The sequence below is a fragment of the Coptis chinensis genome, chromosome 4, assembly GCF_015680905.1.
Source record: "Coptis chinensis isolate HL-2020 chromosome 4, ASM1568090v1, whole genome shotgun sequence".
NCBI classification, from domain to species: Eukaryota; Viridiplantae; Streptophyta; class Magnoliopsida; order Ranunculales; family Ranunculaceae; genus Coptis; species Coptis chinensis.
This window is the reverse complement of record NC_141459.1, coordinates 15,406,092-15,429,382: the sequence shown is the minus strand read 5'-3', so window position 1 is coordinate 15,429,382 and position 23,291 is coordinate 15,406,092. Positions and strand designations below refer to the sequence as shown.

The following is a 23,291-nucleotide window of genomic DNA, read 5'->3' as shown; positions in this document are numbered from 1 at the left end:
AACAATATTACATATCAATAAAAGTACAAAGCTGTAGAAGAAGGTCGAGACAATAAAATATTATAAGTAGTAAAACCATTATCCAACAAAACAAGAACACCATAATAAAGTCATAATGTATATTACAAAAACATCCTACTAAAATCATAATGTTTATTACACAATCTTAACAACGATTACTCCACATCGTTATCTTCCCACATTGCAATTGATAACTTATCCTGAAAATTAGTCCACCCAGTGGCTGGTTGCATATCAATATTCATATTTGGAGCATTAAGAGTGTTGTCATCCTCTTCTTCCTCATCACTCAAAGTACTGCTAGGATCTTCTTCTCACAAAAAATTGTGCAATGCACAACATGCAAGGATTACCTTTGTGTGTGTCGTGGGGTCGTGGAAAGCTGGATGCCTTAGATAAGCAAATCGCTTCTTCAAGATACCGATTGTCCTTTCAACGACAGTTTGCAAGGACGAATGGCAAAAGTTATATTGTTCTTTATGATTTTCAGGTTGAACTTCACCTATCCCTCTAAGATGATACTACACACCACGGTAAGGCGTGAGAAACCCTGGCGGTAAAGCGAACCCAGCATCAGCAAGATAGTACTTACCATTTGGAATAGTAAGTTTATGCCCTGGATGAGACACTGCACTCCTCAATAACCTTCCATCGTGGCGGGATCCCTCTCACCTTGCAAGCACGTATGTGAATCTCATGTCAAATATGCAAGCTACCAACACATTTTGGGTGACTTGACCTTTCATATTACGATACCTAGCCTGTTGCGCCAATGGTAAATTAATTTGAAAGTGTGTACCATCAACCGCACCCACCGCATCCTAACATAAAAAAACTTGATTAAGATTGACTAAACTACCAAACCTTGTAATCAAAATGATCCTAACAAATTTTCCAAAAGCTGACTCACCTTAAAATAGCAATGCCAATGATGTGTGTTGGAACACTTGCGAGGAGAGTTCTCAGCGGTAACATTTCTTACTAACTCTCTGAATAGACGAGGGATTGCAGCCAACACAACATGGAAATAGCGGTGTACTATTTCTCTCGAACGGAAGAATTGAAATGTTTCATTCCAATTACGCATATATATCAAGCCCAACTGTGTTGAGAAATAGGGTCACTTGCTCTTCCACCGTAACATGTCTGCTATCGGCTTGGCCATGACCACGCAAATGATTGCATAATCGACAAAACACTGACCGTCTCATCCTCAACTGCTCATGGCAGAATCGGTCAGTGGTTGTATACATCTTACGCAAAACAATTCTCCGCACTTGATCACAATTCGTACGAGGAGCTCTAGTAAGAGTTGGTGGAGCCCTACGCCTAGGCCTATACCTCTCCATATACCACCATGTAGAAATATCTTCTCTTATACCATGTAGAAATACCACCATATACCTCCCCATATACCTTCTCTTATACCACCATGTCATCATCATATGGGCACCCATAATTATAAGTAGAAATGCCACTAACCTACGCTCACGTTCGGTCATCATTCTACAATATCTCAAAAAATAAAAAATTAATAAGGTATACAAATTATTAATTGTGTGTCCAATATCCACATATACAAAATCATATATCAACGTTCTTAAAGTTATATAGATTTCACAATATGATCTATGAAAATATTTGGCATGATTATTAACAATTAAAGACATATTAATTTCAGCACACTCAGCACCTCCACTAGCACACACAAACAAGTTCAAAATAATTTCAAAAGAGACAGAAGTAACGAGTTCATAATGAACACAGTCCCAAAACACAAGAGACAGAGTTCATAAGTTCATAAATTCATAGCACAGTACCATCAACTGCACCCAAGATAGTAATATCTAAAATAAATTAGCACTCCAAATACAAACAAGTTTTATTTTCAAAACATGACCACCCCAAGATAGACCAAAGCCTCACAACCCTGCTTGGTCAAGTGTCCCATCTTTCTTCATTATTTTTAACTTTGATCGGACATTGTCAGATACAAGAGTCATATTTAGTCGTCGATTTATTTCATTAGCAATTCGCTTCAAGCTCGCTGTCGTCCACCAATTAATGGCAATATAAGTGTTCCTTCCCCCACTAGAAGTCTCTTCCAACAACACCTCAATCAAGATCGCTTCCATATTGGTATTCCATGTAACTCGGGAATTACCACTCATTGGATTAACACCACCACTTGCCATACCTAGTTTGAAACAAAAAATAAAGAAAATAATCGACTTCCAAAGAAAATAATTGTTTGGATTCACAAATAATAAAGAAAACACCGACATCTGTATGGAAAAAAGCACCCAATAAAGCAACATGCCAATCGACTTTACCGCTTAACATTAACCAAAGTACCAAACAATTAAAAAAAATAAAAAATGAATATTTAGTACGTTAAGTACGCAATAACACTTCATCTAAAGTCTCAATCTCACATCACTTCCATCTAACCATCCCTTATTTGAAGTACTTCTCTAATCTTTGATTGTAGTTTCTATAGCATGCTTAAAGCAACCTAATATTCGAGGCATTTATGCGGTGAACACTATACCAAAACAGGACATTCCTAACGGCCAGAAACCGTTACTAAAAATATTAGTAACGGTTTTTTTTGTCACAATTTTGGCGTTTCTAATTAGTTATTTATTAATATTAAGTAGCGGTTTTAAACCGTTACATAATTATTTATTGTAACGGTTTTTTCCATAACTAAAAATATTTGCTAACGGTTTTCTTTGCTTAATTGTGTTACTCTTTTCTAACAATAGTAACGGTTTTTATAGAGTTAGTAACGCTTTTTGACCGTTACGTTTTTCTAACAACAGTAACGGTTTTATAAAATTAGTAACACTTTTTTGTGTTACTCTTTTCTAACAACAGTAACGATTTTATAAAGTTAGTAACGTTTTTTTGTGTTACTAATTTATAGAATTTGTAACGTTTTGGTAACGGTTTTGTTGCTTTGTAAGTGTTACATATTACAAAGCTTAGTTACGGTTTTCCACCGTTACAAAACTATTTCATATGTAAAAAAAAATAATTTCCCCCAAAACCACCCTTTCTGGGAGACTACTGAGCCTGCATGAAGATGCCCCCACTTATTAGGTATTCTACAATCGTCCATAACATAAACAAGAAATCTCACAAATACATCCAATCACATAATCTTTTATTAAAATAATATCACAAAAATGTCTTTTCATAAATAAGACTTGCTACGAATGAAATACACATTGTTTTCCAAATCAATGGGACTTGTCTTTAAACTCAAGCTCTCACGTCATTTGTACAGAACTCCTACCTTCAATAGTTGCAAGCATCAGGGGATGACTTTGGGATGGTATCATCAAAAAAGTCCCTTTCATCGTATACACCAATAGAAATAAATAAAAGAGAGTCAGGCAGTAGAAAACAAATATGTATAGATATATACTTATATATTTATATATATCTTATTCTTAAGTAGTAGCTCCTTATACTCAAACTTCATAATTCAAAAAAGAGAGTGGTAGCAGACTAGTAGCAATAGAAGCATAGTATAGACACGAAAGTTTATGTACCGCCCCAAAACCCTATAACTTTGTTAGACACCTTGATGAAAAACATAAAATTTTCGCAAAATCTCCTCTGTATTTTCAACATTTCATAGACATAAATCCTGTTATAACTTGAAAATCAAATAATATACTTTCATAACATATATTAAAACCTCATACTTCGGTCGTAAACCCAACTACTCAAATATTTATTGATTCGTAGAACCAGCTACTTAACCATCTCGACCAATGCCAGTTAAGTCAAATAACCAATCCTCGAATCATAAGGACACTATAAATTATATACCAAAATTAAAATGAAAACAACATATACATCACTTCCACTTATATCATTGTTATACACCTCTATTAGTTCCAACCATAGATACCACACTTCGAATATATATACACCATACATTCACACTACTCATATGTAAGAACTCATCTTCCAAAACAAAACTCATGAATATTCTAACACCCATACACTTGTGACATATGAAACGAAAGAAAACCACACGAGGACCTTACCTTTCATTAACTGCTAGGTCTCCTGTTGCTGCTCTCCATTTACGTTCCAATACATCACCAAACAGAGATGCATCCGTTCAAATATACAACGAGACCCTTGAATAGATCTATTCTTGGACCAAAGTGAATAAAAGAAAAAGATACAAAAACAAACATTGTATAATATTACCAGATATAAGCCTTCTGTACTCGAAAATGAAAAGAAATTTCGCACGAGGGGCTAAAGGCTTGTCAGAATTTATCCCTAATAGATATTTCAACAACTAGGTTAAGAAAATTCAAGTACAAAACTCAAAAACACAATGCTAATTTGCTAATAAAGATTGAGAAAACCCCATTAAAGGAACATCACTATATCTGTAACTATCACTATTTGTAGGATCAACACCCTACTTGTCCTAAAACTGATTATGTCTCTCTTTTGAACTGAAACATTTCTATATATTGTTATAGTTGTTGAGAAGAAGATAACTCATTAAATCTACCACACCGCGAGCCCATCCAATCTTGTTAAGCATCACCAAATAAAGAGAAGCCAACCAAATGATATGGATGAGCTTGAACAGCCATGTAAAAGCAATAAGAATAATATTTACCTTTATCCGAAAGTGCCGCCAAAGAAGCCAATTGACTACAAGTTTGGACTGCATGTTAGCTATTATGCTACTAGTCAAATTTTGCACAAGCTTCTAAAAAGTCTAGAAGGTAGGAAAAATAACAAAAATGGATGTAAACTATAAACTTGATTACAAATGGATGTATGTATTCACCTCTGCTGAAAGCAAGTTATTGCAAGACAGCTTACTCCGCTTCTCCTCATAGGAAGCTTCCTCTAAAGCTTTTCATCAGACCATATATTTTTTATCTCTTGCCCATAGCCTAAGACTGGTCAGAGGCTCAGAGCCCATAGCTAGTATAATGAGCTTGTGAGAAATTATCACATTACCTGTAGAATATAGTCCATTCAGGACAAACATCGTATAGTTTATTACCCTATTTCAAATAAGTAAATAGAATTTAATTCGCACAAAAGAGATATTACTTGAAAAGAAACGTGGACTTGGAGTCTTAGGCTAGTGTTTAAATTACTGCTCAGTTGTATCAAGGGTCGATTAATGGTGTGAGATCTTTATCACCAACTGACTCCTGCATCCTGACATAGTTTAAGTCCATTTCAAAGTGAGACAACCTAATGATACTTTAAATTTCAAACGCCCAAAACAAAAACATAACGAGCCGTAAATGGTTCAACAATATGAAAATATTAAAGGATTAGACTCAAAGAAAATATCCAACAATAAACTAGATTCCTATAATTCTTCCATAATGTACCTTTGTATTCTGCATCACGCATAATAACTGTTACAAATCAGAAAATGTGCGCGTTACAAATATCCAATTTTGGTGTAGTGCATATATACGTTTCTTTGATGGCCATCTCAAAACTAGTCTTTATGAGACACCAACTACTTTATGGCATGCTACGCTGAAATACATCTTACATAGAATTTGCAATGTTAACTTCAATAATAGGTATATCGAACCTAATCCACGGGTGAGATCATGATGATACCTGGTGCACAAAACCTTCCAAACTGGAAAGCTTGCCTAGAGAAAGAGCCATCTAACCCATATAATCGTTTACCCAGATTGTTATAGGAATAGAAACTTGAGTATCAACCTATAAGGTGTCAATGCACGGATAGGTTATTAGGAGGAAAACCAAAATTGGTTATCATCAAGACATGGCTCATTAAATAGACCATGTTACCAGCAATACATAATTCATACAAAGAAAAAAATGCATACTTAAAAGTTTAGATTAATAACCAGATGCATAAGGATTTTGGTCCTGACACTACACATGCACTTTTCAGTTTTCAACAGAAAACAACTATTTAAACACCTAAATGCAAGTTATCTTTGTCCAAAAGGCAAGGCTAGCTGCTTAATTATCGATCTAAGCAACTATAAACAACCCACAAATTAGGAGTTCACACCGAAGTTCAAAAGATAATGGGTAATGCCAAGTTAAGTAGAAAATAAACTACGATAGAGTTCAAATTAATGCATGGAAGACGCCACCCTTAGGATCGAGGAGATATATATCCCGGCCCAAGAGCCTTTAAAGAGACCGGTCTTTGACGAAAGTGGAAGACCCATAGCCCCGGAGTTTCCAAGTTCCCGTGATGCCTTATCACCTCACCTGAGCTATCTCAAGCTCACCAGAGAAATGATTGTTCATGGATTGTGAAAACCCGACCCGGACCAAAGTCATGTGGCATTTCACCGAACCGCCACCAACTTCATTGCCCTTAAAGCTCCACCGAATTGCTTTCGTGAAATTGGTCACCGCAAAGACCTTGAGTTGTCAGATTGAGCCATGGATATCCCTTCACCGTTCACCAAATTATTGACAACAAGATTGGATGTGGCTTCGAGGTCCCCATGGTTGATTTGATGAAAGAGAGAGAGTGGAGTCGAGACCCCCGCAAAACACTCACCGGAAGGTATTCTAGTAATTTGGAGAAGACTGTCCCACCCTCGCACCTTGCGGATATGGTCGGGACGACCGAGAGTAGACAATAGCTGGAGGATTTTCTGGGCGCCCCTGCCATTGGTGTGGAAGAAGCTTTCCGGTAGATGGGTTTGGTTGCCATCCGCCCAATTGCCGGTTTTTGACGATTGGCCAATCATCCCTTCGGGTGTCTTGTAAAGTCCATCAGAAAGCCTCCACCTCTGCTGCTATTTTCCTGGAAAGATGGCGACAGTCTACCATAGCGCGAAGTAAATAAAGATCCAGGTTGTGACTTCCTTCGACGCTCATTGTGACCAGCTAGACGTCTACGACAGCTCCGCTTTCCTTGGTCAAATTCAGTGAGTAGATGAAATCTGCTACACTGCTGGCAAAACCTTTGTTCCAAACCATTAACAATAACTCTAGGAGTCTTGGAATGCATACCACAGACTTTATGCCTTGAGTAATAAGCCTTAACATCACTCAGTCTAGTTTACACCCTTCAACTTGACATCTAGGTGGTTGCCCTCCTTGCAAAACCCCTCTCCTTTCTTCGATATCACGGTGCCCCACCTCCACTTTCAATAGCCAAAGCGGCGGATGAGCCACCACCGGGCTTATTAGTGAAACTCCAATACCAACATTTTCAAAGTAATTTTTTTCCCACATACTTCATACTTGTAAACAAACACACGCTTAGCAATAAGAATAACTCAATTCGAATATTATAAATAATAGTAAATAAATAGATAAATAAGTTGATATACAAAATATGAAAGTTGACCAATTAAAATAAGTGCACCAATATAGGAACACATGATACCAACAAATTCTCCAAATATCTCCATGTCTCATGGCTAGGGTATTGTAATCAATTGAATGCACTTATCCAAAAGTAAAGGTTTCTTTTTAGTGAAAAAGGGTACAAAAAGTCAACTGAAAACTTAAGGGAACAAATGCATACTAGCGGGAAAGATAATTTTAGAGAAGAAAAGGGAAAGTAATTAACATAGACATCCAAAACTTTGTAGACTATACCATTTATTATTGCATGTGTGAAAATTCTGAATTCAAGAAAGGTAATACAAACTCCAAATGACAGGAAAATATAAACTAAGTAGTACTTTGCATCGAGATTGAAAGCATCTATAGAACATGCAAAAACAAAGCGGTTTAGGTGATTAGACAAAACAAATAGCCACTTGATTTGCTATTTTCGATTGAGGAGCTTAAGAACAAAAAAACACCAGCTAATTTAAAGTCCGAATTCATAGTTCGGTGTAGCATTATGTTCCTTAAACTATGATTAAGAGTAAATCTGTGATTATTAAGAATGCAATTTGCGATTAAGTATCATTGCAGATAACAACATATTAAGTACAGCTGTGATTAAGAGTAAATCTGTGATTTGTGAAGGTTTATTGTAAGAGCATATTCATTGAGTAAGATTATTAGTCTAATGAATGAGGGTGTGAATTGGGGCTTTCAAACATCAAGATTTCCTAATCAGATTAGCGCAAAAAATGATAAACAACACATCCATGCTGATTGGGTTCAATGATTCCTTGAAGATCAAAGATCCATTACAATTTACAAGCAAGAGCAAACATGCCGAGTAAGTCATAAGAAAAGGAACACTACATATCGAAATGGAAATAGAAGTCAGCCAAAGAAAAAATGGATATATAAACTTGGTGTACCAAAAAACACTATGACACCCAAGAAACAAAGTGCTTGACAGAAAATTAAAACATATCGCTAAAATACAAATGAAAAGCTATAGAACCAATCCAAAGAGTAAGATATTCACCTTCACTTTCCAAGGTATAGAACCAGTCCAAAGAGTAAGATATTCACCTTCAGTTTCGAACCTGTTGATTATGGATCTGTAATCGAAATCCAATAAAATAATCACACTAAAAAAACTAGTTGTATACCTTATAGAACTTATACACATTAAGAATATTAAGACCCTTAAAAGAAAAAACACATTCAGAAAACAATTCTTGCAATCGTATTCCTGTTTGATATATTTTATGTGGGTTATATATAAAATTTTAAGACTACATCTCGGTTCATTCAAATTGACATATATCATACCAAACTATTGAAGGCTTTTATCCCTAGTGTACTCAACATTCTAACAAGCCTACAATTAATAAACCGTGTATATGAATATATTAGAGTAACCACTTACCTTCCCCTTGTACACCCGTTCAAAGCAAGTAACTTGCTCGACACAAGTGAAGATTGTGCGTATAGCACTTGTTTGCTTGTTACAGGCCATATTTCATAAAACATAACTTCTCACACAGATGTCTAAATACAATGAAACTTGGTGCATTAGAAAACAGACACATTGAACTATCTTTTCTGCATACGTAGAGGATACCTAAATTTGACTCTAACTATGTCTAAATTTAACTCAAAATCAGTCCAGTACACTGAAATTTCAGTTGGAACAGTCCACCTTTCGATAACTGTAACTCCCAGCTCAGAAATCCAAATACCATGAAATTAGAGCCGTTAGAAAGTAGATACAAAGCACTAACTTTATTGACAAGATCACTAAAACACAAATCTAACTCTAACTACTACAAAATCGAGCGCTGAATCCGGCCCGGTAGCGGCTTTTCGGGCAGGCTAGAATGCCATCTTTGGACATGCGTAACTCCTGACTCGGATATCCAAATACTATGAAACTGGAACCTTTAGAAAATAGATTCAGAGAACTAACTTTTCATTCTACGTCACTATATCCCAAAACCCACTCTAACTAAGACAAATTCTAGCTAAAGTTAGACCCGGCAAGAAGTCCGCTTTGAAAGACCTGCAACACAAGTCTTGTATATTTCGGTTTAATAACACACCTCCTTAATTCAATGTCAAACTTTAGGAGACAAAGAAGAACTGGTTTAATGGTGATTCTAACTGAAATGAATCAGTAATAACTTGCAATCTAGATTATATAACCTACCAGATTACAAATTTGAAAGATAATATTAATCAAGCTCTTGTACATTCTTACCTTTGGCTCGATTCCTTGTTGTCTTACCTTTTGGAACAAGTCCATGCATGCCTTAAAAGCATTGAGTCTGAAGATTAAAAGTCGTGGGTGTTTAACTCTGCATGATGAGACCCTCACATAAGTCCCCAATTTTATTTAATATATATTAAACCAGCAAAAATAATCAAGGATATAGAGAAAAATGAATAAAATACATACACATCCCTTTCTAAGGATATTATTTCTCTTTACCAGCTTTAATAAATTATTGTCCAGCTTTAAATAATGAAAGCAATGTATGAACAGAGAAAGTCTAAGTATGAAAGCAATCTTACCTTTTTGTCAATATATGTCCCTCTAGTTTAAGGACTAACAGTTGATCTTCTCGAAAACATCAACAACAACCCAGCTATTATCTATCAGTCTTACGAGGGATATCCTCTTTCCCCTCAGAAAAGTGAGAGATGCTGAAGCAAAAAGTACCACAAAACATGGACATATTCTAAGTTGGACATGTACATACAACACAACATCTTTTTCGACACAAACACGTGGCTCAAGTAACAATAAACAATGATAAAAGAAAATCAACACTAACAAACCACTAGAATGTACGAATAAGATGCAAATCTAACAGTTTCCTAGTATGTATTCTAGTCAAGGTCCTGATAGCATACTATAAAAATAGTAAATATCTTTCTTCCAAAATAACTAAGTATTTGTGAAAGTATAAGCAATTTTGGAGAAAAACTTCACCCACAGATAAAACAAAACTACATAATACAAGAAACAACTGAAAAATCCAAACCTGAAGTAGTGATTTATATTAAGTGATATACTTAATCTCTTCCAAACCCCAAACCCTCAGATAAGTTTTCATTGGTCTATACCTGACTGCCTTCCCATTTTGGGTGCACATTATCTTATCAAATACCAACAACAAGCAACACTCCACAAACATTTCGCACCCCAACTTCTGGATAAGTACGGGCTCAAACAACTTCACTGGAAAAAATCAATCAGAGAAACAACCAAATAGGAACATTATACACTAAACGGAAAACACTTGATGTGTCAATTAATAGTTGCAAATTTAGAGTGAATTCCTGGCTAAGCAACATTCGATTACCATGGAAGAAAGGATGGATACTTTGATACACACAAACAGAAAACCCACAATGGCATACTCTAACAGTTGATTGAATTTATAACTGAATTAAAAGACTCAAGCCCACACAAAATTCAGGAATGGGGATCACACGAATACCATACTGAATATCATAATCTAAAAATTAAAATTAAAATAAAAGATAAAATTACAAAATAAAGAAAGAGCACAACTACATTTTGGAAATCTACCCATTCATAAGAAAAGACCACCAAATTTACTAGATTTAATTGAAAAATATGATAAAGGGAAAAAAATCATACCTTTAAAACAAATCGTAGTGTAAACACGAAACCAAGACCCGTAAAGTGGGATTACTTGCACAATAGTGGAGTAAAGAATTTAGTTTACTAAGAAAAAAAACAAAATTCGTTAGTTTTAACTTTTAAATGACAGCAGTGAGACAAACGAGCAGTGAAACCCTAGATTATTAGAGATTTCAGAGATGGTTGAGAGAGAGTTCGAGAGGAGCTTTTTTGTTGTTCCCAGAATTTCCCTCGTTCCCAAATTTATAATTTTCAGTTAATTTTTAATTTTTTTTACACTGTTAACGTTTGCCTAACGATAAAATTTCGCGACCAAATAACATAAAACCGTTAGAAATTAATTCAAATCTCATTGGCAATTAAACTAACGCTTTACCATCATTCTTCACGGCAAAAAGGCAGAAGAAATACACTAACGGTAAAAAACTGTTACAAATTAAAAAATGTGTGCGTTACAAATATCCTGTTTTGGTGTAGTGGAATGACACATAAAACCCTCTAAAACACCCAATTCGAGGCATTTCCACTATGAAGGAAAAGATCCTATGAATGAGTCTTGAAACGAACTTATATTAATGCTAAAGCCAGTAACATATCATAGTCTTAATGGTTGCCCTTACAAACGATTTGTGCCGGCGATGCCATGATTTTGTTTTATCTGTAGTCATTTTAATTATTGATCAAAACTGCACTTATCTTTCTATTTAAACAAATACCTAACTATATGTCAAAGGAGTCTGATGCTTCAGCATCAAGGCTTAAACAATAGTACAATACTAATCACTAGACAATTAATATGATCATCTTTATTATTTTGTCCACTTTACATCAGTATTGAAGTCTACTAATAAAATATGTTACCGTCGTTTCTGAAATGCCCAACACGCAAAATGGCAAGGTTTCCAAAACTTTCGGACATAACAATTTGTGGTTTATGTTTTTTAATCCAAATGCGTGAGTGTGAATTTGATGAAAAGTATTAGAAGAACAGATGGAAAATCCAATGGTCATGTCTTTAAATTAATCTTAAAATCCTATTCATTCATAGTAAGATAAAGAGACTCTATTGCCAGAACACAATAACAACGCATAGTTCTAAACAAACCCTAGCAAGAGTTCTAAACAAATCTAGCAACAATACCATCCTTAATTAAAAAAATAGTCCAAAACCGAATTTATACTTGATGCAAAGAACTAGCAACCTTCTTCAATTTCTGAAAGTAACCAACAAAAAAAAAAAAAATAGATGCTATTAATTAGAGAGAGAGAGACAAAAAATTAATGAAGGAGAGATAGAGAACGACCGAGAGAAGTGAGAGAGGAGAGCAAATGAAGAGAGATAGATGAGAGGAGAGCGAGAGAGAGAGGAGATGAGAGCGAGCGATTACCTCTTGAGAGCTAGGGCTTGAGAGAGTTGTGGCTGTGAAAGAGAGTGTGAAAGGTGGTGGCAAATTATTGTTGCCTTAGTGGGAAAATAAGGGGTGGCAAAAGAGTTTAGGGGGGAGCTGGATTCTATTTTCCCACTTCTAGTGGGAAAATATCATTTGCTGGCAAACATAGAATAGTGTTTGCCAGTGTCCTTAAATACACCCAAACACTAGCAAATGGTGCATCTAGTGGAAAAATTTTATTTGCAACCCCCATTTGCCACTAAACAAACACAGCCTTAATGTTTAGCAACAATTCCAACAAAGATGTATGTGCATATAATTTGAGTCCTATATTGGGCGCCACATGAATTGGATTAGGCAGAGGCTCCAGCCCAAGCCCAAACAACAAAGTCCAAAACAAGCCCAATACATCCCCCACCTAAATCGCGCATAATCGGGAACAACTTTTTCAACCAGTATCATCTCTCTCGCGCACACTCACCAAAAAAAAAAAAATCAAAAATCAAAAAAAAAAAAAACTTGATTTTGTGCATTCTAACCACCATTGTTAACACTCATTGTAGACATTGAGTTTGGCCGACGTTGTGGAGTTGAGTTTGAGAGTTGGAGTTGGAGTTGGAGTTTGGAGATTTTGACCTTGTTGATTCAATTAGGTTGTTGTGGAGTGCAGACAAGGATAATTTTGTTGGTGTAAACAAGGATTCTTAAGTTTTGAATATTAATTTTTGTGAGTGTATTTTTTTTTAATTCAACTCTAGTTTATCAATTTGTGGTTTCTATTGTCGAATAATTAGTATGGTTGTTATTGTTGAATAATTTGTGGTTTATATTATTGATTATTATACAATGCAAGTTGTTTGGACTCCAAAATGAAGTATTGTTTGAAAAACATTAAAACAACCCAGTGAGGTCGTTTTGAAGATGCCCCAAACGAATGAGGGAGGTCATTTTGGAAATGGCCCAAACAACCCAGTGAGGTCGTTTGAATGATTTTTTTTTTTAATATTCTTGAATATTCTTTGTATGAGTTGTATGAGTTAATACAAGATTTAGAGTTAGAAATAAAGTTGAGTGTTTGTAGTGTTTAAGTGTTTGTGTATTTCAATTATCCGTTTTAAAGTGTTTGTATTTTGTGGCACTTGTAATGTCGAAAGAATTGTAATTTAGCTCGAAATATAGAAAACATTGTTATTTAGCTGGAAATGTAGAAAGAATTGTATCCTGTATACTTTTGCCAATTTACGGGCAATGTACCTTGTCGAATACGCTGAAATGGTGAATATATGGAAACTTAATTTGAGTAGTAATGCAATGTCTAGTTTAATACTAGAGTTTGTTGGTTAGTTTTAGAATCTTCAGTTATTTGATTTGTCGATAAATGAGTTTTATGGAATTATGCCTGGTGCATTGTTGAAGCATTGTTTTAAGATTGGGTTCATTTATATTGAACATAGCAATTTATCTGGTTCGATTGCATTATCTATTGGAAATGAATTTAATGGTATTTGATTTTTTTTTAATAATCTTAGTGGTATACCAATTATGGCATTTGTTTCGTTGCAAAATAATTCTTGTTGAATTTTTAGAAGTTTGAAAGTTTTGGAATTGTAATAGTAGTGTTAAAAATCAGAATATGATTTAGATTTGATTAAATTTATTATAGTTACTAATACTTGTTTTATTTTTCTTTGTAGCAATGGGTCCTTGATCAAAGAATGTGAAGAATGTAATGAAAACTACATTCAAGGGTGTGAAGAAGTTGTTTGGCGGTGCCCTAGTGATGACGCGCCTGAAAGAAAGAGAAGAAGGGGAGAGGGCACCACGACATCAGTGCGTAGAGGGGACCCCAAAGAAAAAGAGGTTCCTAAGATTTCTGAAATTCCTAAAGTTTCAAGTGAAGATAGTGTAGATAGCGATAACAATTAATGTAGGTTTAGATGTAAATATTGGTGGTGGGAAGAGTATAGTGGAAGAGGAGGGTGAGGAGGGGGAAGAGGAGAGTGATAAGGAGGATGAAAATGGGGATGAGGAGGAGGAGGAGGAGCAGGATGATGATGTGGAAGAAAATATGGTAGAAGTCGTACCACCAGTGGAAGAAGCACCAGTGGGGACCAAGGGTTGGGCGAGTGGGTGCGATATAACATAAGTCATGTTTATGATCCTGTGCTCAAAAACTTTGCCGCTTTTAGTTAAAAAGTTCTTAGGTAAAGCTTTCTTATCTTCTACATCCTATTTCCCTTTCCTATTCAGGTAAAATCCATCACTGCCTAACAGTGAAAGTTCTGGATAGTGCAAGGAAGTAGGTTCATTTTCTCATTTCTATTTCCCTCTTGTAGTTGGGTAAAATCCCTCACTGACCAACAGTGAGTGTTCCGTTTTCTATCAGGAAAGTTGGCATCTTTTGCTTATCCTTGCTTTCAGGTATATTCCTGCACTGAGATACAGTGCGAGATCGGAAAAGGGAACTACACTCTCTCCTTTTAGGGTGGTTAAGCTTTTTTCACTTCAGGTTAAATCCTTTACTGTACACAGTTGAGTTCTGAAGTTGGAATCTCTTTCCTGGATAGTTTCATGCCTTCTTCCTGTTTGGGTAAAATCCTACATTGAGTACAGTGTTAGTTCTGAAATAGGGAGAGTTCAAGTATGGATCTATCGGAGTTCGAATTGCCAAGGGAGCTGGCACCGATGAACGCTGGTTCACGGGAGACTCTTGTAGTGAATACTACAAGGGATAAAGAATCGGGGGTTGGGTTAATAGGTAGACAACTCCTATCTTATGCAGAGGCGACAAAAAAAGCCATACCCCAGCAAGATGATTTGGAAAATCTTCCGGAACCTGAGAAGATGGGGGATTATCCTGCGATAACCATCCCAGAGAGAGCACTTGAAAAGGGTCTGCTCTTTTGTAAACATTGCCTCGTTGGTAGGATTGACTTACAAAAAATATCCATTGACAAAGTGCGTACCCTCGCAAAACAACTCTGGCAGCCCACAGGGGATTGGCTAATCACGCCCATTGGTAAAGGGTATCTTTTTCTTCGATTCTCCAATGCTGAGGACCTTAAGCGAGTGTGGGCAAAAAGTTCATGGGAGTTTGATCACATTCCGATGAGGTTAAATCAATGGACTCCAAATTTCTGTCCGGATACTCAAAGACAGACTCATGCTTTGGTATGGATTAGATTTCCTGGTCTTGGGCAGGAATATTGGGATCCCGAGGTGCTAAGGTCAATTGCTAGGGGGGTGGGATACCCTATGCAGATTGACAACAAAACTCTTAACAGAGAGTATGGATATTAAGCAAATATTTTGGTGGATGTGGATCTTTCAGAACCAATCCCTGACCAAATTTATGTTCGGACAAAGAATTTTCAGTTCTGGCAAACGGTTGAGGTTGGGAAACTGCCAAAATTCTGCAATCATTGCAAAATTGTTGGACATGTTGTCACATAATGTAGAAAGCTAAAGGGGGATTTGCAAAGTAATATTGGAAATGAGAAACGAGATAAGGAGGTTGTGAGGGATCAAGCAGGCCGAGGTGATAAGGCTGGCCATAGAACTAGGAAGAATAAGGGGAAGTCTCATTATCAGGCAGATATGAACAAACAAGGAGAATGGAGGGCTAAGCCTTCAGAGACACCAAAAGAGCTCATGGTACAGAACAGATTCGAGGGCTTGGATGTCGAAGAGGTACTTAACATTGTCGATGATAATGTCATAACACCATCTGTGGAGAATGGGGTATATGAGGATGGACATGAGGCTCTACCAATGCAAGCTGGGGAAACAGCAGCGGAGAGAGCTAGTGGACCTCAACAACAACATGAGGTTGGATAAGAATACTACGGAGGGCAATGCACAGTTAGAGGCAGCAACAGTGGAAACCAACTCTGAAATGAATGTGCAACAGGTAAATCCAGTAGAGAGGAACACTGAAAGTAACATTTGGCTGACTACAACTCTGAGCACTTCAGTAGGTGGTGGCAGTCCTTGTTCCAATAGCTCAGGAAATCTCCCCTGGAAAAAGACTAGCGGATTTTGAGGCAGATAAGGTCTTCAATATGTTAAAAGGAACAAACAAGGATTCCAATTTTGAGGAGAGACCTCCGGATCCTAATACTACTCCACCACTCAGGTGGGCTGACGAGAATGATGACCCAGAATTGGATGGAGATACCTTCATGGATGTGAACCAAGAGACTTCTCATGATGATCAAGCACATCCTAGCAGAGGTGTTTATAAGCCATAATGGCAGATTCAGCAGACAACTACCCCCTCCACCAGATCTAGATCACGAACTAGGTCTGACAGAAGGGATTCTTAATCGGTTTCCGACTTTTCAACAATAAATCTCCAATATTCACAATGAGATGCATATATTGGAATATACGAGGTATCATGAAATGATAAGTCACAAAATCGACTTTCTAAGTTGATTCGCAAATGGGATCCGGATATAATAGGTATTCTTTGAACCTATGATAAAGGCGAGAGGACATGTCTAAAACCTTTCTTCAGTCTCTGGGGCTGAACACATCTTTCCTCTGTAATTCAAGACATCTTCAGGTACCCAATCTTTGGCTATTTTGGAAAGTCTCTCTTGCTACTCCTACTATCTTTCACTGCTCTCAGTAACAGCTCACAGTAGAGGTAGAAGGGACTCTTATTACAATAGTACATGCCCATTGTATATATGTACAAAGGAGACATCTATGGGCTGAATTGCAACTCATCAGCTCCTCCAACCTACCATGGATGGTTATGGGGGATTTCAATGCCTATCTAAGCTACGGGGATAAAAAAGGTGGTAACAGACCCTCATCAGCGGCCATGAATGACTTCCGAGAGTGTATCAGCTACTCTATTCTGATGGAAGTACCGTACCAAGGTTTTCACCACACCTGGTGGAATAAACAAGTGGGAAACTTCAAAATCTTGGGTAAATTGGATAGGATTTTCTGCAACGTCCTTTGGGGATCTAAATATCCAGGCTGGCAGTACAAAGTGGCTAACAGACTATGTTCCGACCATTATCCTCTGGTGGGGAGAAGTATAGACATCCCCAAACTGAAGAATATCCCTTTCAAGTTCTTTAATATGTGGTGTGATCATCCCTCCTTCAAAGAACTGGTGCAACAAAGCTGGGAAACTCCCATCATGGGACACTCGATATATATTCTTACTCAAAAGTTGAAGAGATTGAAAAGGGCTCTGAAAACATGGAACAGGGAAGTCTTTGGCAATATTAAGGTGAAGGTTGAGGAAGAAACCAAAATCCTTGAACAGATGCATGAGCAGTTTGACCAAGGATACATGTCGGAGGGACTCACTGCTCTCATGGTGGACCAAGAAAATAAGGTGGAGATGTTATTGGAGCAAGAACAGAAATTCTAGAGACAGAAAGCTCGAGCAAAATGGGATAATGACAACGACAGAAGCACCAAATTCTTTCATGCCCAAGCAAATCTGAATAGATGCAGAACTACGATCACTGATATGAAGAATTATGTGGGGGTCGCTATGGACTCTCAAGAAGAAATTGGTTCTTTCCTAGTGGCGCATTACTCAGAGAAATTTAAAAAGGTGGAGCATGATATCGATTGGGATCTTATTGGCTTCATGCCTCAGATTATCACGGAGGCTAACAACACTTCTCTCTCCACCCAACCTTCAGCAAAAGAAGTAAAATCCTACTGTTTTTCCAAGGAAGGATAGCTCTCGAGGGACTGATGGTTTCGGGTGGGTGCTTCTACCATCATCTGTTGGGACATTGTGCAACATGACCTTGTCAGAGCTATACAATACTTCTTCATCAAAGTGTGACTGCCCATGGGTTTTAACGCTAACTTCATAGTGCTAATCCCGAAAGAGAAAAATGCAAACCAGGTGAACAAATTCAGACCTATCTGCCTCTCTAATTTCATTTATAAAGTGATAACTAAGATTCTTGCCATGAGATTATCTCCGTTTGCAGAAAGGATCATCAGCAAGGAGCAATATGGGTTCATCCCAACCAGGAATTCCCAGCAGGCCATTGGACTAGCTTCCGAATTGATTAATGAGCTTCAAACTCCTAGATATGGAGGTAACATCGCCATAAAGATAGATATCTCGCAGACTTTCGACACTATGGATTGGAACTTTCTTTGGGCGGTGCTACAACAGGTGGGATTCGGTGACAAATGGATTCAATGGTTGAAGGGAGCATTCGCAAGCAATACGTTATCTATTTTGCTCAATGGGGGTCCATAAGGTCACTTTAATGCAGAAAGAGGTCTTAAACAGGGCGACTCTCTCTCTCCCATGCTCTTTGCCCTGGCGGAGGATTGTTTAAGCAGGTTTATCAGCAAACTGATTCAGAATAAAGAGCTCTCACATATGGTGGTCAATACAAAGTACTGTAGCCCCTCACACTTGATGTTTGCCGATGATGTGTTTCTATTCAGCAATGCTAGTATGAAAGGTATCAAGAATCTGGTGAAACTTCTGAATCAATACCAGGACTCCTCAGGGTAGATTATCAATAAGGAAAAATGCAAGATATTTCTTAGCCCTATGCCCAATAGAAGAAAGGCCCGTATACAGGGGGTGCTGAACATCAATGAGGGTCTTCTGCCGGAGAACTACCTGGGTGTTCCTCTTATCATGGGAAAAGTTACCAAAGCGGCTCTTGCTCCTTTAATGGATAAGATCAGAAAGAGAGCGGTAGGTTGGGCGGGCAAAATGTTATCCTTCTAAGGAAGGGTGGTGCTAGCAAAGCATGTCCTCAATAGTATCCCGGTTCACAATATGGCTATCTACAAATGGCCAAAATCGGTGATAAAGGAATGTGAAAACATCATCAGGAACTTTATCTGGAGTGGCAACCCAGCGGAAAGGAAAGCTATAACGGTTTCTTGGGAGAAATCATGCAAACCAACACAGGAGGGAGGGTTAGGAATAAGGAGGCTTATAAAGATATTAATCTTGCGATGTTAATGAAACAAGCTTGGACATTGCTGTCCGGAGATGGAGACTGGGCATATTTCATGAAGGGGAAATATATCAACAGAGTTGGTGGATGGTCAAACTACAAAACCTCAACAGTTTGGCTTGACATCAAATGGGCTCTTAATGAAATGGCATCTTTACATGGTTGGAACGTCAGTAATGGTGAGGCGATTAACATTTGGAGGGGAGAATTCATTGCGAGAGGCCCATATCGAATTTTTCGTGAGGAGGAAAGGAAAGAAATTATTAAATTCCAAGTTAGACTCAGTGATTACATACACAAGGATAGATGGTCCTTCTCCAACGAGATGACGCAAGTACTCCATCAGCTGGGCATCGACATCTCTAAGCTACCTCAACCAGACAGTTCCAAAGAAGATTCAAGAGTGTGGATCGCTTCTACAAATGGGCACTTTACGATTGGCGGCATTTGAAGGTATCGGGAAAAAGCTCGAAATCAGCATGGAGTAAGTTCATTTTGGCGCCAAAATTCTGCCGAGAACACAGGGTATTGCTTGGAAACTAGCACACGGTGCTGCTAGAACGGATGATCAGCTATAAAAAGGAAGTTTCACCTTGCATCTAGATGTTGTATTTGTCAAAATCAGGAGGAAACTCTAGAGCACGTCCTATTCCATTGCACCTTTGCTAGGAAGATTTGGAAGTTTGCACAGCAAATCTTTCAAATTCAGCGAGAACTGGAGTCCTTCTCTGATGTGAGGCAGCAGAGCAAGCATTACAGCTCACTCATCTTGAATATGTGGAAAGCTTGCTCCTTGACGATCATGGTCAGTCTTTGGAAAACCAGGAACAAAGCCCTCTATGACGACAAAGTTCCAAGCTACACACAAGTTTGCTTATTGGTCAGGAGAGTGATTACAAGAGCGTACCATAAGTCCTTGGGGATTATGGAAAACTCGATGCATGACCTCAAGATTCTAAAGCATTTCCAGCTACAGCTCAAAATTCGCAGGTCCCCAAAAATCTTTGAGTGCTTTTGGGTACCTCCTCCTCCGGGTATACTCAAGATAAACACTGACGGATGTTCTAAAGGAAATCCGGGAAGATCAGGGTGGGGATATGTCTTCAGAAACTACAGAGGAGATTTCTTGGGAGCGGCTGCTGGTGGGATGGGTATATCCACTAACTACATGGCAGAAACAATGACTATTATGCAGGCCATTAAATAGGCGATTGATTTGGGTTGGCGCTATATCTAGGTGGAATGCGATTCTACTTCAGTTGTCCAGGCTTTCCATAACAACACAACGCATTGGAGAGTCAAAGAAATCTGGCAATCTTTGAAAGAAAAAGCGGCATGGATTAATCTCACTCCATCTTGGAGAGAGACTAATCGGGAGTGGACAGCTGTGCCAGACAGGGGGCTGCGTTAACACAGGGAGATAGTATATGGTGGATTTCTCGACCTTCATTCATGATTCATCTGGAGAACCATCATACGACTTATTATCGTTTTGTTCACTAGATTTTCATTTCTAGTACAGGCTTGTATTTTATTTTTTTCTCTATTCTGCTACCTTTGATATCATGTAAGCCTTATTCTTTATAATTAATCAATTACCTTTAAAAAAAAAAAACACCTATAGTATTAGATTTTGTGAGAAAATCCAATGATGATTTGGAGTTCAAAAGAGGTGAGTATGGGGGTGTCCCGTATGAGTCACAGCTGTTATATGACTATGCGGTGCATGTTGCTCGCGATGTTTGGGAGAAGAGAGTAATATTTTGATTTTCTTTAGTACTTTGATTTTCTTTTACAAAATCTTTTGTTTTGCTCATTGAGTCTAATGCTTGCTTGGTTGTTTCAAGAGGATTGCGGAGCGTTGAAGTATGTTTCGCACTTAGTGAAGTTGTGCCAATGGGATTTCATAAACGAATTTAGAAAGTCTTCGAGATTTGAGCACGAGCTGAGAAGGACTGGGTTGTATGATCTCCTATTAAGTTATCATGAGCACATGGATCCACCATTGGTCTCTGTGTTTGTAAAGAGATGGCATCCGGAGACCAACACCTTCCATATGCCATTTGGGGAGATGACTATGACTGGACGATGTTGTGCAAATATGTGGAGTCACAGTTAAAGGAAGAGCGGTGCAAGGAGACAGTGAGTTGAACTTACAACAATCGGTAAATCTCCTACACCGTGCTCTGGGTCTCCTCATTTCTTTGATTAAGGCGGAGATAGAAGTTAGCAAGTTCATTTCAAAAGTAAGACTATAATTTCTCCGGAAGTATTTTGCTAACAGGGTTCATGATAGTCCATATATAACGCTGCTGGGAAGGTGGTGGAGAAGTCCAATGGGATGTCAGAGCTATTATCCTATTTTTTTTTGGATGTGCCATTTTTACTGACAAGCCTGGGACTGGAGTGCTTCTATGTTATTTAAGGCCATTGTTGAAATTTAGTGAGATAGGAGAGTATGCATGGGGTGCAGCAATTTTGGCATTTTTGTATAGAGGTCTTGGGGCTGCCACATGTGCGAAGGTGAAAAGGGTTACAAGCTATATGACTTTTCTACGGGTAAAACTTTAGTATTTTAGAGATTATTTTTAATGTTAATGTTATTACTCTATCAATATATTAACTATTTGTGTATATATATATCTAGGCGTGGATCTATGAGTACTTTCCGGTATTCATCAGACCAATCCCAACCATTAACTATAACTTGTCTGAGGCGCGTGTTCATAGACACACAATAGTCGCTCTGCACTATAACGATACAAAGCATGCATTGCAGTATTATCGAGCGATACTTGATGATATGAATTGTTTCAATGTAAGTATTTAAGTTTGTTTTTATATATATATATATATATATATATATATATATATATATATATATATATATATATATATATATATATATATATATATATATATTTATTTATTTAGAGTAATTGGTCATTGGAGTTGTTAATGACACATTTGATTTTGTTTTAGGTTGATTGACATCCCTACAATAATGTCAGAGGTACAAACCCGATCGATAACATTGTATTTTTTGAGAGATTGATATGTTTTTTCAACATTGTCGAGCTTTACGCTGTCGCAAGGGTTGTGCATCGGTTAGGTCACGTGCAGCTTATACCCGTAGTTCCTCCAATACCAAATAAATTAGACAATAAGAATTGTAACAGGATACGGGTATGAGGTGAGATAAACCAATATTGGGCCAACTGATAAACGTTAAATGAATAGTTTACCTACGAAATGAACGATGAACTCAAAACGTAAGTAAACTAAAATTGTTTACGTGTCTATATTTATCAAAGTTTCTACTCTCAATTCTATCGAAATAGAGTGGAGTAACAAATTTGTTCCACTCCTAGTTCTCTAGCATGGAATGTTTTCTAGTCTAATTAATCGGTCTTAAGTCTAATGAGAGCTTTACGAAGGGTGTTATACTACGATACAATATGAATTTGATTATGTTGAATTTAAACTACGAATGCTATGGAAATATGATTGTTTTTGAATCTAGATAAAGGATTAGAAGGGAATTGAATCCACCTCGAATCCAACTTAATAACCTAGCATAGATTCTTGTATCTCGATTCTCACGTTCTTACGGCAAGAATTTCGAGTTCTAATCCCTAGTGTTCATGGCATTTCTACTAAATACTAACTAGCATGTGAGGTCGTCCACCCATTCTCATGGCGAATCACGACCTTCTAGAGTGGAATAGATTCTACAATGCTTCTACACTATACCACTAAGTTTTCATCAAAGCTTCATCAACCCTTCTAATGGAGGTTTTAGCCTTGAGTCATTAACCCATAATTTCCCATTGAATTATAACTACACATCATATTAAAATTCTAACTTAACTAATTTAACTA

General features: G+C 37.4%; 2 protein-coding genes and 1 pseudogene across 2 annotated transcripts; 2 read left to right on the top strand and 1 right to left on the bottom strand.

Moving 5' to 3' along the window:
• Positions 1-6,434: 6,434 nt before the first annotated feature.
• On the bottom strand, positions 6,435-7,272 carry LOC147502139 (squamosa promoter-binding-like protein 17; annotated as a pseudogene).
• A 9,925-nt stretch (positions 7,273-17,197) lies between these two features.
• Positions 17,198-17,830, top strand: LOC147502138 (uncharacterized). Its single transcript, XM_086604452.1, has one exon. The coding sequence runs from the start codon at positions 17,198-17,200 to the stop codon at positions 17,828-17,830; it is 633 nt and encodes a 210-aa protein (XP_086460578.1).
• A 1,514-nt stretch (positions 17,831-19,344) lies between these two features.
• On the top strand, positions 19,345-19,860 carry LOC147502137 (uncharacterized). The gene has a single exon (XM_086604451.1). The coding sequence runs from the start codon at positions 19,345-19,347 to the stop codon at positions 19,858-19,860; it is 516 nt and encodes a 171-aa protein (XP_086460577.1).
• The last annotated feature ends 3,431 nt before the right edge of the window (positions 19,861-23,291 follow it).